The sequence below is a fragment of the Microcebus murinus genome, chromosome 31, assembly GCF_040939455.1.
Source record: "Microcebus murinus isolate Inina chromosome 31, M.murinus_Inina_mat1.0, whole genome shotgun sequence".
NCBI lineage: Eukaryota > Metazoa > Chordata > Mammalia > Primates > Cheirogaleidae > Microcebus > Microcebus murinus.
This window is the reverse complement of record NC_134134.1, coordinates 4,312,008-4,329,425: the sequence shown is the minus strand read 5'-3', so window position 1 is coordinate 4,329,425 and position 17,418 is coordinate 4,312,008. Positions and strand designations below refer to the sequence as shown.

General features: G+C 34.6%; 1 protein-coding gene across 1 annotated transcript in view; it reads left to right on the top strand.

The window, feature by feature from the left end:
• LOC109730341 (uncharacterized) overlaps positions 1-17,418 on the top strand; it is a 153,225-nt gene that overhangs the window by 36,055 nt on the left and 99,752 nt on the right. The window contains 1 exon segment of the mRNA XM_075998880.1: positions 6,429-6,792. Within this exon segment, the coding sequence (XP_075854995.1) occupies positions 6,429-6,792 (364 nt within the window).

Genomic DNA, 17,418 nt, shown 5'->3' with positions numbered 1-17,418 from the left:
TTGTTTTGCATTTGAAAAATATGAGTTTCCTATATATTTTGGGTATTGACATATTATACAATATAAACTTTGAAAATATTTTCTCCCATCCCATATGTTTTCTTATTTTTTTTTCCTTGCTGTACAGAGGATTTTAAGTTCGATTCAACCCAAATTTTTCCAATTTTGTTCCAGTGAACATTGTTTCATATCCAAAAAAAAAAAGAAAAAAAAGAAAATTGCAAGTCTTATGTCAAGGTTTTCCCATATTTCTTGTTTTCTTTATACTATTTTTTTAGAAATATTAGAATTTTATGTATTCCATTTAAATACTACATCTGGAGTTAGTTTTTGGGTATCATACAAGAAACAATAGTCTGCTTTTATTCATTTGTTTTTGGGTATCCAGTTTTCCAGCACCAAGCATTGAAGAGCCATACTTTCTGCATTGTGCATTGCTAGTGCTTAGATAAATGTTACTTGACCTTATATGTTTCGGTTTATTTCTGAGTTCTCCATTCTCTTCCCTTGTTATTTGTGTTGGTTTTTATGCACATATTTTACTGTTTGTATTATTCCCACCTTAAAATTTAATTTGAAATCAGGAAGTGTGATGCTGGAACCTTTCTCTTCTCTCATTATTGTATAGGGCTCATCAATGGTATTTGTGATATCAAACAAATAAATATTAGGATTTGTTGGTTAATACTGTCCAGTAATGCCCCTCAAATTTTGATAGGGAGTGCACTGAATGTATACATTGCTTTGGATAATATCTTTCTATTTATTCATGCCATCTTCAGTTTCTTTTATTAATATCTTATAGTACTCAGTTAAAGAGTTTTTTTAACCACTTTGGTTAAATTTATTTCTTAGGAATATATTGTCTGGATGGTATTATACATGAGAGTGGTTTCCTTTTTTATTGTCTACTTTATTAATGAATAGAAAAGCAACTGATATCTGTATGTAAATTTTATGTCCTGTGACTTAACTGAGGGGTATACTTACTTTTAAAGCTTTCTTTCTATCTATCTTCTTTATGGTTTTTGATCTATAAAATAATGTCATCTGTAAACAGTGTTATTTTCCCTTTTTCCTTTCTAATTTGAGTGGATCTTGTCATATTCCTGCCAAACTTTTCTGCTTAGGTCTTCTAGTAATATGATAAAATAGTAGCATTAACAGTGGTTGCACATTATGCTTATGGTCTTCTGTGTTATGTGTACATATGAAGGATTAAATAACATTTCCAGTTTTTATAAACTGGTTTTGAAAGGTAAAGATTTTTTTCTTTGAGTACTTGGGCTAAAGGTATGCCCACTGGGTTTTCAATGAACAGTTTCTGTAGCTAGGTCAAAAGACTGCCCCTTGTTCTGCAGTGGAGTCTGCATCTGGTGGGGCAGTCCCAAAGAATTTGGGTGGTTTTCATTCCTCTCTTGTGTCTGGGAAAACTGGTTGCCTTCATTATTTTGATCTGTGACACATACTAGGGCATGGTGGTGCATGTCAGTCTGCATATTTTGGGGCTAATAACATATGTGTGGGTGGGCATGGCTCCCAATGAGTACCTTGGAAGAGTCCCTGCAGGTCACTGTGTGGATCTATGCACTGAAAGAACTGGATATGGACTATAGTTCAGACTGCTGTAGCAGAGTCACAGTTCTGCTTTACAGATGATAGCAAGACCAAGTTATTCAGGTCTGCCTCCATGGCTGCAGATAGCTGTGTCTCTCCCAAAGTCTCCGGATGAGCAGCACCACTCCAACTTTGTCACAGGGAACCATTGGAGACTCTGTGTATCCGAGATGGTTGACCCATGTTGCAGTCTGTATTCAGGACAATGGGTCCTTAAGTTTGTCAGCTGGATGAGAGCCTGAATATTCTAAATGATCCCCCCAGATCTATGGTTCCACTTGTGTTTAATGACCTTCCATTTAAGTCCCCAAATTCAGATAATTATAATTTTCCGTGGATGGCTGCCAAATTTTTCTGTTCTTTGGGATAAAGTAAAATAAAACAAGTGGATCCTTCCCCTCCTGCCATATAGCTGATTTGCTCTTTTTATATATTTTAAGTTTGTGATCTGTTGTATTTCAATTTTTATAATTTTTAGATTCAAAGATTCAGAATGACATAGCAGCATTTTAGTTTCTCTATATTCTCACCATATGTATCCATCTGAATATGCTTTTATTTATTTAAACGTTCTCAATGTAATGGATGTGAGGTGATATCTCATTGTGATATTGGTTTGCATTTCTCTAAAGATTAACAATTTTTAGATTGCTTTCAAATTATGTTTGGCCATTAGTATATCTTCTTTGCAGAAATGCCAGATCAATCTAGTGTCCATTAGTTAGTCAAGTTATTCACCTTTGTTTTAGAATTTTAATCATTGTTCATTTATTCACGATGTTAACTTCAATCAAATATGTGATTTGCATCTATTTAACCCATTTTGTAGGAGGCATTCTTACTCCACTGAGTTTTTCCTTTGTGCAGAAAATTTGAAGAAAGATAGAATGACATTTTTCTTCTCTTCCTTTTTCTTGATTATGCATTTGATGTTACATCTGCTAAAACACTGCCAGGACCAATATCATGTTGTTTCCTTTATATTTTCTCTAAGAGTTTTATACATGTATTTCTTATGTGTTAATATTTAATTTATTTAAGATATATTCTATATAGTGGAAGGGAAGGTACCAACATCATTTTTTTCTCTCATAAATATTCAGTTTTCTACAACATTAGTGGAAGTGACTCTTCTTTTTCATTTCATGGTCATTGCAATCTTGAGGAACCTAAGTTTTGTCATGGACACAAAGGTTTATTTCTGGGTTCTCCATTCTGTTGTTTAATCTCATTATTTGTCTTTGTGCCAGTAGCTCATTTTTTTTATTCCTGTAGATTTGTTTTTACATCAAGAAGTGCTATTCCTCCTTGTTTGTATTTCTAAAACAGTCTGACTATTTTTTGTTCCATTTCACTTTTGAATTTATTTTTATATATCTTCAAAACAAGTATGATAGGACTATTATAGACATTGATTAAATTTTTATGTCACTATGGATAGTATTGACATCTTATCTTTTAAAAATCATCTGACCATTGAGCATGAATGCATTAAAGAGTGTGTTTAATTTTGACATATTTTCATATTAGCCAGTTTCATTTGTGCTTTGGATTTCTAGTTCCATTTCATTTATGTCAAAAAATATATGTGGTATGTTTTTAGGTTTCTTCAACTTCATGAGACTTAAGTGTCCTAACAGCTTTTGCTATGTATGATTGAAACTATAGTGTATTCTGCTGCTTTTGACTGAAGAGCTCTGTAAATATCTTTTACATCCAGCTGGTCTATATTTTTTTCCCATTATCTGTTTTCTTATTTATCTTTTGTCAAATTGTTGTATTCATCATTGGAAGTGAGGTCTTGCAGTCTCTATAACTAGTGTGTTGCTAGGTGTTTCTTGCCACACTTCTGTCCATACTTTTGTTCATATTTTCTTAATATATTTAGAAGCCCTGATATAGAATATATTTTTTAAAACCTCTATGCTAAAATATGTACATTCCATGTATAATATCTGTCTAATTGTATTCTGTGCCATAGATTTCTCCTAAATGACCCATTTTTTCCTTATAAGAGTCTTTGTCACTTTCGAAGGTTTTTGACTTAAAGTGTATTGTCTTTAATTATGGCCAAAATATCCTCGTTTTATTTTTTACGTAGATTTTTTTTTACAATTACTTTCAACCAGTTTGACTTTTTAGAGGTAAAGGAAGGCTTTTTTAGGTGGCATACTGTAGGGTTCTGTTTGTATTTATCGATACATTCATCTTATTTTTCATTAGAGAGTCTAAACAATTTATATTTAATGAAACTTCCGAAGGAAGAGTTTGGTGTTTATTTTATTATTCAAAAATTGACATTGAGAATTTGAAAGGAATTGCATTTAATCTGTAGATCAATTTGGACATCTTCACAACATTAGGTCTACTTCCCTTGAAGAAGAACATATTCAAGAGTATGTTTTTTATTTTCCTATATTTGTGAATTTTTCTATTTTTCTTCTATTATTCATTTTCAGTTTCATTCCATTCTAGTCAAAAATTAAAGTGTGTAAAATTTCAACTTTCTAAAATTGGGTAAGACTTGTGGCTGAACAGGTAGTTTTTTAGGAAGAACGTTTTAGGAGCTGTCAAGAAGTTTGTATATTCTACTATTGTCGTGTACAGTGTTTCCAATACATCTGTTAGGTCTAATTGCTCTGTAGTGTTTTCAAATCTTTTGTTTTCTTATTAATAATTTGACTGGTTTATTATTGGAATTGGAGTATCAAAATATCCTATTATTTGGTGTCAATGTGTCGCTTCAATTATTTCAATGCTATTTAAAATATATTTGAAAACCTTGATGTGAGAGAAAGATAGATATCATATATATGTATTATTTTCATAAGCCCTCAGTGAATGGCCACTTTTTATATTTAATGCCCTTGTTTGTCTCTTGTCACAGTTTTGACTTAAACTATATTTTAAGAATTATAACATTTTTCACTTCAGAATAATATGCCTAATATAATTTTGAACTCCACTGCTCTAAGATGCTAAAGGTTTTCCTGATATATCTTGCTATATTCTGCCAGGTTTAGTCTATTGTTCTCACCAGGTATGAAGTCAGGTCGCTTTAGATAGAATATAGTTGGATTTTTTAAATCCCTTTATTTAACTGTGTCTTCTGACTAGAAACACTAGCACATAAATATTTACATAATTTTCTCAAAGGAAGGATTTACAATTTATATAATTTTAATTGTTTTATATGACTTTTGTCATTATCTTTTCTTTCTTTCCTCTCCTTCTGTCCTGCATTGTACCTCACTGATTTTTAGTGACATATTTTGTTTCTTTGCCTAGCTTTCTTTTTTATCTCTATGAATATTTTTTATGATGTTCACTGTGAGAACTATGTAAAATCTTTTGAACTTGCAACCTATGTTAAATGGATAACTACTTAACTTCGGTTGCCTACAAAAATTCTTAATCTTTACATCTGCCCTCACCTTTATGATGTTGATGTTAATAATTATGTCTTTTTATAATGTATACAAATTAACACATGGAAATTATCATTTATTTATTTTGCCTTTCAAATTTTATAGCATAATTAAGTATTTTGTACCATCATTATGATAATGCAGAATTTTATTCTTGATATGGGCATATTTTTTCCCAGAGAGTTCTATAGTTGTCCTGGGAGATAGAAACCAGACATTGGAAAGGCTATAAAAAAACAGATGTGTGGAAATGTGCCCATAGTTTCATTCTCTTTTGATAGGAAATCCAAGAGATGGGATTTTTCTACTAAAGTGATAACTCAGTATCAGCATGGAGGAAGGGCTATGGTGGGTAAATGCAACAAAGTTTCAATCTCCTTCCGTGTGGTTCTTGGTGTTATTCTAATTTGGGTTGCTATGAACAATTAGAAGTTATAATTTCTAAAAGAATCATGATTGTAAGTATATTTTTAAGGTCATACATCTATGATGGAAGTAATACCGTGGCATTCTAGTGTGCTTTATTGCTAATGTGCTTTCTATACTTTTGTATATTCAAATTGAGAAGTATATTCACCTGAGTCTAGTTATTGAGATACTTTTTTACTTTCATTTCTTTCAGAACTGTCTTCCCATTTCACCAAAGACCTGTTGCCAGAGCAGGGCATAAAAGACCCATTTCAGAAATCAATAATGAGACTATATGGAAGCTATGGCCTTGAAAATGTACACTTAAAAAGAGATTGGGATTGTGTCATTGAGCCTAAGAAGCAGAAAGTATGTTCTAATGGTCTTACGCAAGGTTTGTCAAGTTGCCATAGAAAAATCTTCAAATGTAAGTGTATAAAAGTTTTCAGCAAATCATCAAATCTAAATATACACAAGACAGGACATACTGGAGAGAAAAGTTTCAAACTTAATGAATGTGACAAAATTTTTAATCACAGCTCTAATGTATCTGGACGTAGGAAATTTCATACGACAGAGAAATCCTACAAGTGTGAAGAATGTGGAAAATCCTTTAACTGTTGCTCAAAACTTATTATACATAGGAGAATTCACACTGGAGAGAAACCCTACAAATGTGACAAATGTGGCAAAGCCTTTAACCAGTCCTCAATCCTTACACAACATAAAAGGATCCATAGTGGAGAGAAACCCTACAAATGTGAAGAATGTGGCAAAGCCTTTACCTATTGCACACACCTTACTCTACATAAAAGGATCCATACTGGAGAGAAACCCTACATATGTGAAGAATGTGGCAAAGCATTTACCTGCTGTACAAACCTTACTCTACATAAAAGGATCCATACTGGAGAGAAACCCTACAAATGCGAAGAATGTGGAAAAGCCTTTACTCAGTTCACACACCTTACCGACATAAAAGAATCCATACTGGTGAGAAACCCTACAAATGTGAAGAATGTGGCAAAGCCTTTACCTATTGCACACACCTTACTCAACATAAAAGGATCCATACTGGAGAGAAACCCTACAAATGTGAAGAATGTGGCAAAGCATTTACCTGGTGTACAAACCCTACTCTACATAAAAGAATTCATATGGGAGAGAAACCCTACAAATGTGAAGAATGTGGAAAAGCCTTTACTCAGTTCACACACCTTACTCAACATAAAAGAATCCATACTGGGGAGAAACCTTACAAATGTGAAGAATGTGGCAAATCCTTTACCTGGTGTACAAACCTTACTCGACATAAAAGAATTCATATAGGAGAGAAACCATACGAATGTGAAGAATGTGGAAAAGCCTTTACCCAGTTCACACTACCTTATTCAACATAAAATAATTCATACTGGAGAGAAACCCTACAAATCTGAAGAATGTAGCAAAGCTTTTAAGCAGTTTTCAATCCTTACTCAACATAAAAGAATCCATACTGGAGAGAATCCCTACAAATGTGAAGAATGTGGCAAAGCCTTTACCTGGTGCACACACCACACTCAACGTAAAAGAATTCATACAGGAGAGAAATCCTACAAATGTGCAGAATGTGGAAAAGCCTTTACCAAGTCCTCAACCCTTACTACACATAAAATAATTCATACTGGAGAGAAACCCTAAAAATATGTAGCATGTGGCAAAGCCTTTATCTGGCTAAGAGTCCTCACTCGACATAAATGAATCCATACAGGAGAGAAACCATACAAATGTGAGGAATGTGGCAAAGCATTTACCCAGTGCACATACCTTACTCAACATAAAAGAATCCATACTGGAGAGAAACCCTACAAATGTGAAGAATGTGGCAAAGCCTTTACCCACATTTCAACCCTTACTCAACGTAAAAGAATTCATGCTGGAGAGAAACCCTGAAAATGTGTAGAATGTGACAAAGCCTTTACCTGGCTAAGAGACCTCACTCTACATAAAGGAATCCGTACAGGAGAGAAACCATACAAATGTGGGAATGTGGCAAAACATTGTCCCAGTGCTCACACCTTAATATACATAAAAGAATTCATATAAGGGAAAAATTCTATGAATGTGAAAATTGTGGCAAAGTCTTTAATAACTGTTCAAATCTTATAAAACATTAAGGAAATCATACTAGATAAAAGTTAGATAAATGCAATGAGTATGGAAGTGCTTATGCAAAGTATTAGCCTTAAAATGCACAACAGTACTTAGAGTAAACTATAATAATGTAGAGTGCTGACAATACCTTTAGTTATAATAGACATCTTATTGGACATGGGGGAACTTACACTGAAAGAAATGCTCCAATATTTTCTCAAACATTGTTCAACATCACAGAAAGTTTAAAGAATAGAAACCTTACAAATATAATGAATGTGAAAAATATTTATACAAACGATACACCTTAGACAACAAAGAATTGATAATTAAAGCTCCTCTACAGATATAATAAGTTTCGGAACGCATTTAATGAAGAATCAAGTCTAAACAGATAGAGTTCTCACAGGGCAATGCACTGAGTCACTAACACATTCCAACATTTCTTTAAACCAGGTTTTTGATTATAGAGAACAACCCAGTTAAAATAGTTAGTTGATTTATTTGTTGTCAGCTTTAAAAAGACAGAGATTTTTTAGAGTTATAATTACATGTAAAACACACTTTTTGTCAGGATAGGGTGAAAATGTAATAAAGTAAAATTTTTTGCTATTTTTGACATGCAAATACTGATGTTATTCAACTTTATATACAGTAGATGGTATTCTTTCATTCTTAGCGTGTATGTGAATATGTGTGTGGTTAATGATAGCTACATCACATTTATTAGAAGCCTTTCTGTATTAAGCGGGCATTATACATATTCTTTTCCATGGAAAATTAAAAACACCGAAATGTAAGATTTATGAGATGGAGAGGTACTATGGAGTTTTCTTATAAAAAAGAGTAATTTAAGTGATGTATGATGTAGGTATACAGACTAATATTCTTCTCATTATAATCGGAATGAAAAAATTACAATATTAAAAATAACTTGTGTTAGTATTGCACATTATGATAATAAAATAGAATGAAATTAGGAATATTTTTAGACTACATGTAAACTTAATTTGTTTCATTAAATTAAAAATAATTTTAATGTGTCAAAAATGTTGTAGATTGAATGAACTGTTATTTTGCACCAACTTTAACCTATCCCATGTTACTCAAAGTTGGAGGAAATCAATTGTAAAAATGTACTGTTGGGTTACACAGTGAAATGACATCATTTGTGATCCTTTTTATCAGTGGCTCTACTTTGAAGAATAATGTTCCCAGTGCTTTTTAAAATTACATTTATAATTACATTGTTACTGTAATGCTTATAATAAAGATTTTGAACTTAATGAAAAGCTATACATTTCTGAACACAGAATGACTAGTGATTACATTCTATCCTACATTTTTCTTTCAACATCCAACCTGCCTGGCCAGTGAAACAGAAATAAGCATCTTTTTTATTTCTATTGAATCAAATATACAAATACATCACAGTTAAGTTGAACTATAGTTGTAGTATATTTACAGACTAAGGAATTATGTTTGTGTGAATGTGGATGTATACTTATTTTGAACAAAAAAGAAGAAATGTTAGTAAAAATAGGTAATTTAAATGTGTTGAGAATTTACTAGCAAATTAGAAACTTCAACGATTCTGAAAGGAAATAGTTTGTTTGCTTTACGTTGAATTAATTGTTTAAAAACCTAAAGCTTCTGAATTGGAACCTGCCCATGCCTATCCTCTGTTCTTAAATGCTTATTATTCTTGCTAGGCCTAGTATGTTATTTTATTATTTCAAAGTTCATTTAGTATCATTTATATGACCAGATCTGCAATTACAACAAGGATTATTATAAAACTTAATGGTGCCCATAAAATTATCTGAAGGTATGAGTAATTCCACATTGCAGTAATTTCACTTTACTTAGTACATTGTATGTTTTCATACTAATTTGGGAAGCATATTGAAAGCACTTTTTGGTTACTGTTTCTTTTACTTTTGGTGCTCGAACCAATTGATTTCTTGACATTATCAGGCTACTTTGTTCAGGTAAATACTAAGAAGGATTTATAAATTATGGAGTTTTTATATTTAAATAGAAGAAATAAGTACAGGACAGTGTTAGATATGTAATAGATGCTTTATAATTAGCAATCAATATTTCTGTGGGAGTGAGCTTGTGGCTCCAGATAAGAGATTGAAAATATCCAGTGTAAAAAAAGTCACTGATTTTGTATGTGGAGCGAAGGGACCTGCAGAACAACCAACTCTGGGAATTTATAAGTGGAAATTCTGCTTCTTTCATTGCATAATTACCTCTAGTTCTTTGCCATTTTTTATCTTCATTCCCTTCTACAACTGTATCTAAGCCTTTCTTCTTTCCACCTGTGCTTGGGCTACAATATTTTCACTGTTGTACTCACCTCCGACCAGTTCACATAGTACTTTAAATGTTCTGATGAGAAGTGTAGAATTTTTTTCATTTGGTGAAAAAAAATTTTAACTAGAGAGCTTGAGGCCATTCATAGGGTATACTTATAGCATTCTGATTACTTAATTAAGATTAGAGCATCAGTGTCCTAAAGTTAAATTAAGAACCTTAAAGGCCAAAAAAGATAAACAATTCTGAGTGCCAGAGGATTAAATCAAAAACACAGTGTTGTTTGCTTTGTATAAGCAAAATGTTAATAGATCCTAACATATAATGTCATAAATATGAAAATAAGTAAGTAAAGCATTAATAAGTGTGTGATGCATATGGTAAGTACTATATAAAGAAACATGAGAATCTGGCAATCTCTCAATAGGGATTTCAGGTACATAAAGAGGATTGAATTTAATTTTCTATGAATTACTTACAGTACAACATATGCATCCATCTAGAATCTACTTATGAGTGTGTATTTTCAGTGTTAGAATATAATAGAATGATTTCTCTGGATTGAAAATATTTGGAATAATCTTTCTTTATCTGATATTTCAATCTTAGAGAATTTATTTTACATAACTTTATCTTCCTTAATTTTAGTAGGTGCAGGGCACAGTACACAGTTCTCATTTTTAGTCATCTAACTGTGGGCAACACTTTGTTCATTCTCCCTAATGGAATCTCAGGGGTCATGGCCACTTCTTATTGAAAATTGCATTAGTGATTTTGGATGCAGTCCTGTTTTTTATGTCTCAGTAGCCAGAGTTGAGACAGTGAGCACCACATATCTCTGTAGTCTCTTCCATAACATAATCATCAACACCAGGAAGTCCAGGTGTCTTTAGCTTCAAATAAAATCGTTAAAGCCCCTTTCATGTTCTGTGCTGCATTATGAACCTGCTGGTTAATATCAGAGTTCCCTTGCTTACCACTGACAAATGGAATGACAAAAGCAGCACTCTCACTCTGTTGCCTTGGTTATAGTGCCATGGCCTCAGCCTAGCTCACAGCAACCTCAAACTCTTGGGCTCAAGCAATCCTTCTCCCTCAGCCTCCCTGGTAGATGGGACTACAGGCATATGCCACAATGCCCTGCTTATTTTTCTATACATTTTTATTTGGCCGATTAATTTCTTTTTATTTTTAGTAGAGACACAGTCTCATTCTTGCTCAGGCTGGTTTCAAACTCCTTGAGTGATCCTCCTGCCTTGGCCTCCCAGAGTGCCAGGATTACAGGTGTGAGCCACTGCTACCAGCCATGACAAACTGTCATTACACAAAGAGCTCGATTAAATAATTGGCTCAATTAGAACTGTTAATCCCTTGCGATTGGAAATCTTTTGTACAAACAGTTATATCTTCACATAAATTTTTATAGTTCACCACTTGGTGCAGGGAAAAGATCCATCAGCAACCCTAGCTAAATGGGTCTACAGACCCACGAATAAAATTTTCTGACTCAAATTATGGGCCAGGAATATTGGTTTGACATTAATGCACAATTAAAATATGATCAGGCTATTTCTGAAATTCAACAGTGCTGTATTAAAGTAGGGAAAAGATAGCTTCTATTAGGCTGTATCTTTCTATATAAATGTTAAACAAAACATTAATGAAACTTACATAGATTTAATTGCTAAATTGCAAGAAATATCAGGTTCAAGAAATAGTAAGTCCTCCTAATTTAAGCAATATCACTTTACATATACTGACTTTTAATAATGTTAATTCTAAATGCCAGCAGCTTTATGCCCAGCAAAATTAAGCAGCATGGTGCCACCGCTGCCATGGCTGCTGAGCCACCCAGGCCGTGGCTGTGCTCAGCCAGGCAGCCCAGCACCAGCTCCCCACCACCACACCCCAGTGGCACCTTATGGCCCAAGGGGAGCACCTGGCTGTGGAATGAACTTTTAAGAAATTGCTAAAAGGTCTGATCAGACATTTAAAATGCAACTTTGGCTGAGACTCTTGCCCCAAAAGGTAATTTCAGAGAACAAAGATCATCTTGTGACAATGGACTCTTAACACCATCTACTGAGATTTATATAACTATAGATATATGTGGCCTGATCCTACAAGCACATTAATATTAGTTAATAATTTGGTCATATCTCTGTTACATTAAAAAGAGTAATAATACATTTAGATATAATTGATTCAGCTTATTCGAATGAAATTTCCGTTATGATGAGTTTCACTTCCAATTTTGTAATTCAGGCTAGAGACTGTATTGCACAACTTCTGCTATTAATATGCAAATTTAAAAATCTAATGTTTTAAGACAAGGAGGTTCTGGAAGTACTGCAATGAAAGTATATTGGCAAACTTTATTAATGACCAAAAACCTCATTTAGAAATTAAGCTAAATGACAAATTTTTTGTTGGACTTATAAATACTGGAACTGATATTAAAATTTACCTAAAGGTTTTTGGCTAAGGATTGGCATATTATAATAATGGATTTAAAAAACAGTTTTTACTATCCTTTTGCAAATATCTGATAGAAAAAAATTTGCCTTCACCATACCTGCTTTAAACCATCAACAGCCAACTAAACAGTATCAATGGAATGAAAGGGAAACAATCTATACAAAAATTTTTAATAAAAATGTTTTAAAACAAAAGTATTAGTTTTATTAAAAGATAATTTTGTTTAATTTATTGATTTTTTTAAAACCACTTGGTTTATTTAATGATATAAGCAGAAGAATAAAAGTACAGTGCAGACTTGTCACACACACAGTCAGCCAGCACACATTTACCCAACACACACATCTCCGTACTGTGTCAGGCATTAGTAATGCAGAGATTGATCAGATATATTTGTTGATTTTAAGTAACTTACATATAAAAATACATTTAGTAAAGTACCTATAGATTTCAGGTAGAGCATAGCACAAATAAACATAAAAATGTGGGCCATAAAGTCTGGAAAAAATTGTTAGATGGTCTCCAGACAGATTGTAAAAATGGGAGGGAGGAAGCTTTCAGGTAAAAGAGCAGGAGGTAATAAGGGAGGAATTATGGAGTACATTGTTGGACTTTTAAAACTGCAGAAATGTCTACAGAGCTCATATGTTCAACACTGTGTTTTGCAGTCCTAAACACATTCTACAACACATTGCTACTGAATTAAGAAATGAATGAATAAAAATACAGTGAGTAAAATCACAGGCTTTAAAGTCAGTATTTAGGTATTTAATAAAACCAGGGTTCCTTCTTTCTCTCTGCTGGAGATACTTTTGTTATTGTCTGTTTAAAAAATAAACTATGCTATACAAAGTATCTAGAAGAATCAAATTCATAGAAGCAAAAAGTAAAATGGTTGTGCCAGGGACTGGAAGAATGGAAAAATGGAGTTATGTTTAATTGTTGTTCGGGGAAAAAAAGTTCTCAAAATTTCTTTCACATAGTGTAAATATGCTTCACACTACTGTACTGCATACCTAACAAGTGTAAGATGGTAAATATTATATTGGGTGTATTTTATCAAAATTTCAAATTTTAAATGACCTATATAGTCACCAAGTGATTTAGAATAGAACAGGGTTATTCTGTTCATATGATCACATTGGTGATATTGGCCACATTGTCCAGAATGTTCTCTCAGCCATGAACCCCCATTTTTGTTTTCATTTTTGCTTTTTGTCAGATAGTCCTAGAGGTTTTTTATTCTATGTATGTACTTAAAAGTGGGAGAGGTTTTAGACCTCTTCAAAATCTTTTTTAGAAAATAGATATCCAAGCTGAGGTCCAATATTATGTCCATTACCTTGTGGGTTTGCCCTCCACAGCAAGCCCTTTCCTGGCAGTATCTATGGGCAGCTCTAGTAACAAGGCAGGTCCTCAGAAGCCAGGGCATGTGAGTGGAGTAAGAAGAGAGTGGAGCATGAAATAAGATCCTGAGAGGTGAAAACATGGTGGAATGGATGCAGACAGGAAAATGGGTTGCCTGAGTGAGCTCTACCCCAGCAGGGGAGTAGCACAGGAATGCTTTTTTTCTCAGGACAGCAAAAGAACCTGGACCAGGCCAACTGTCAGAGAGTACTGAGAGAGCCCTGGACTGGATCAAGCAGTGGCAAGGCCACCATGGCACACCAGAGGGAGAAGGTGATCTAAGATGATATTCATCAGAACTATATTGATCGCATGTCGGGAGGATGAGAGGATGGAGGAGGGGATGGGTATATACACACCTAATGGTTGCAGTGCTCACTGTCTGGGGGATGGACACACTTGAAGCTCTGACTCATGTGGAGCAAAGGCCATATACATAACCTAAACACTTTTACACCTGTAATATGCTGAAAAAATATTAAAAGATAACTAAATCTTGTGGGACAAGTACCACAAGGAGCTACTTGTGGTTTCTAACCCAGAAAATCTAAACTCAGCATTACAGAAATCACCTCCCAAAGTGAGAGATGTAGTGATTGGTACAATGGGTAAGAGTGGGGAGGGTACCCCAAGAAGGAGGCATCAGGGGCTGAGGGATGGGGTTGCAGGTGACAGTGAAAGAGAAGACACCTTTTTGCACACCCCAACCGCTTTCATAGACTTCAAAAATAATAAATTTGGAAGGGGCCCTCATTCCACATTACATTACACACATTAGCATTATTAAAATTCATCCACAATGTGATTCAATAATATTGTTGTAGGAAAAAAACAGAATGGCTTTGATACTATTTCTTTGCAAATAATTATATTTTGCAAGGTTTTTATGTTTTTTTGTGTGTGTATTTTGGTTTCTTTTTAACAACCTAGAGGTTTTACATCAGGCTTCTGATATTGTTTTAGATCTTTGAAAGCTCACAGGTAGTAACTTTTTGAGGTGCATTGCTCCCCAGATTAAAAAAAAAAACAACTTACCCTCCACTCTTCACTGTGCACACTCATTGGGCAATTTTATCTAGTCCTGTCACTTCAGCTTCCCCTAAATGCTACAAGTGCTAAAATGCAGCTTCAGGTCCACATGCTAAACTACCACCCAAAGGTGGTTGCCTTCCCTGGGCAACCCATACTCACACTTAGCAGGTGGAAAGCTAGGCTCACTCTGTTTTTTCTTTCACAACTCCATGTGGTACTTCAGAACATCTTGTCTCAGGAGAAGACACCACAATGATTCATCCTCTGAATTTGTAAGCCCAAGAGTCATTATGAAGCCATATCCTTCACTTGATATTCTTAACCACTTCGGTACTGTGCTTACTGGCCCTTAAACCTTGGCCTCTGCCAACACTCATACTCTGCCCGATAGTTTGTGCTATACATTGATGACAAATCCGTTTTGCTCTTGTGTGATGAGGAAAGCTTTAAAGCACTGAAAGGTTGCTTTAAATTATAGGCAGCTTTAGGAAAATAATTATAATCACTCATAGTAAGGACTTGTTAAAAGGTCACAGATTTGTAGTAACTTATTTGCTGAACATACACACTGCAACTACAGAGATAAAAGCTGTAAAAGTAAAAGCTTTTGACTGTCGCCTAAAGTCTACCTCAGCTGTGCACCTTCATATCAGGGCTGTTGGCTAAAGTCAATACTCAGCTGTCCGTTTTCCTCTGTGACTGTTGACTATAGTCGATGCTCCTATAGAAGTGGTAAGTAGGCTTAAGTCCCATTGATTCCTTAATATTTCTCTTACCTGCTTCATATGTTCCTACCTCAGTAAAAAATACCATCGTGCACTTCATCTCACCTCTAATAGTACCTGAAACTATCTCTCTCCTTCATCAATGCCAAAGCCTCAGCAGGGCCCTAGTCACTGCCACCTTGATTGGTCTGATGGGTTCCCAACTATGCTTTCCCTCTGAAAGTTGGCCCCTCCAACCCATCTTCTACACCTCTACTAGCTAGAGGGATGCTAAAGGCCAGTTTTATCACATCAATCCCTCCGCAAAATTCTTCAGAGCCTCCACAGATTCTGCTCTATCAGAATCAATATATAAAGCTCCTTTGTATTGAACTCTAATTCCTGATAGTTTCCTTCCATACTCTCCTTCATCACTCCACCTGTGTTATTTTCATAAATGTTTAAGTATCTACTATGCAGCAGCCACTGCTGAAGAATCCTACACATGACCCATGCTGTCTCACCATTTACAAATAAATGGATTTCCTAATTACACCATGCCATTTTCTACTACTTTACCTATGCAAACATTGTTTTTTTTTTCTTCCTGAACTCCTTCTCCAACTCCTCCTGTGCCTAATTAACTACAGTCCATAGAAGCCTGACTACAAAGATAAAATGTAATGTGTTTTCTTTATTTATAACTTACCTGGTTTCCTTTAGGAGCCCTTGTCACAAATTTCAGGAAAAAACTTAAGTCCAATTCCCACTTTACAAATGAGAAATCTGAAAGTCAGTAAGAATAAAGAACTTGTTCAAAGTTATACAGCAAGTAGAGGAGCTTGATTTGCCCAAAAGTGGTACTTATAAGTATGCTATACAGCTTCTTTCGAATGGATTGATTATGGAAGTTTTTGCACTGCTTACAGGAGCATTCTGCTGTGAAGAAGCTTTGCTATATGTTGAGTGGAAAAAATTTGGTCAATTGAACCAATTTAATTAATCTCTTATGGCAATTTTAAGACTTTATAAGGAAGCACAATCTCTCACTTAATATCCCTTAGGTAAATGATACATTGAGGTAAAGTGAGAGACTACTAGAACTTGGATTGATGTTTACTTTTATCCTTAAATGTAGTGATGATGCTTTGCTAATATACTGATAATAGTAAATAAAGACTCTCTATATGCATGAATTAGGGATGCATGCCCCAAAGATGTTTACTGATACTAGTTTGAGATAAACAGTATAGGGATTCCTGTTGTCTACTGACCTCTGCTCACTTCCTTCTACTCTCCACCAAGCTCAATCCACTTGAGCCACAACTCACCAAGCTCACACTCAGGTTCTATCCACATATCCTCACACAGTGCACTCACTACCTTCATCCAGGCCCCTGCTCAAATGGATCTCCCTAGGGGAACATCGCCCACACCCCACCCCACCATCAACTCTCCCTCCATTACCCTGCTTTACTCCTCTCCATCACAGTTACATTTACCAGCCATTATATATTTGTGTGAATCACAACAAACAGAATGAAAGCTCAGGGATCCTGGGAGCCTTCTCTGTTTTGTTTCCAGCCTTTTCTCCAGTGCAGTAGGAATTATGACCTGAATGGATGAATGTAGATTTTGCTCTTCTGTTACCATGTTCACTCCTGAGTGTAGATCATTTTTTGGCTAAACTTGTTTGGCTGCCTTGTGGGTTTGTCTTATCTATAGGCCAGTACAGTCTCTTCCTGTGGTTGGTTTCTGCTTGGCATCTAAGAGAACATTCTTCAATACTGAATATATTCTGTATCCATGCTGTAGTATAAGTTGTAGCCTTTAACTACATGTTGCTCTTTAGCACTTGAAAAGTGTCTAGTGTAACTAAGCACTGAATT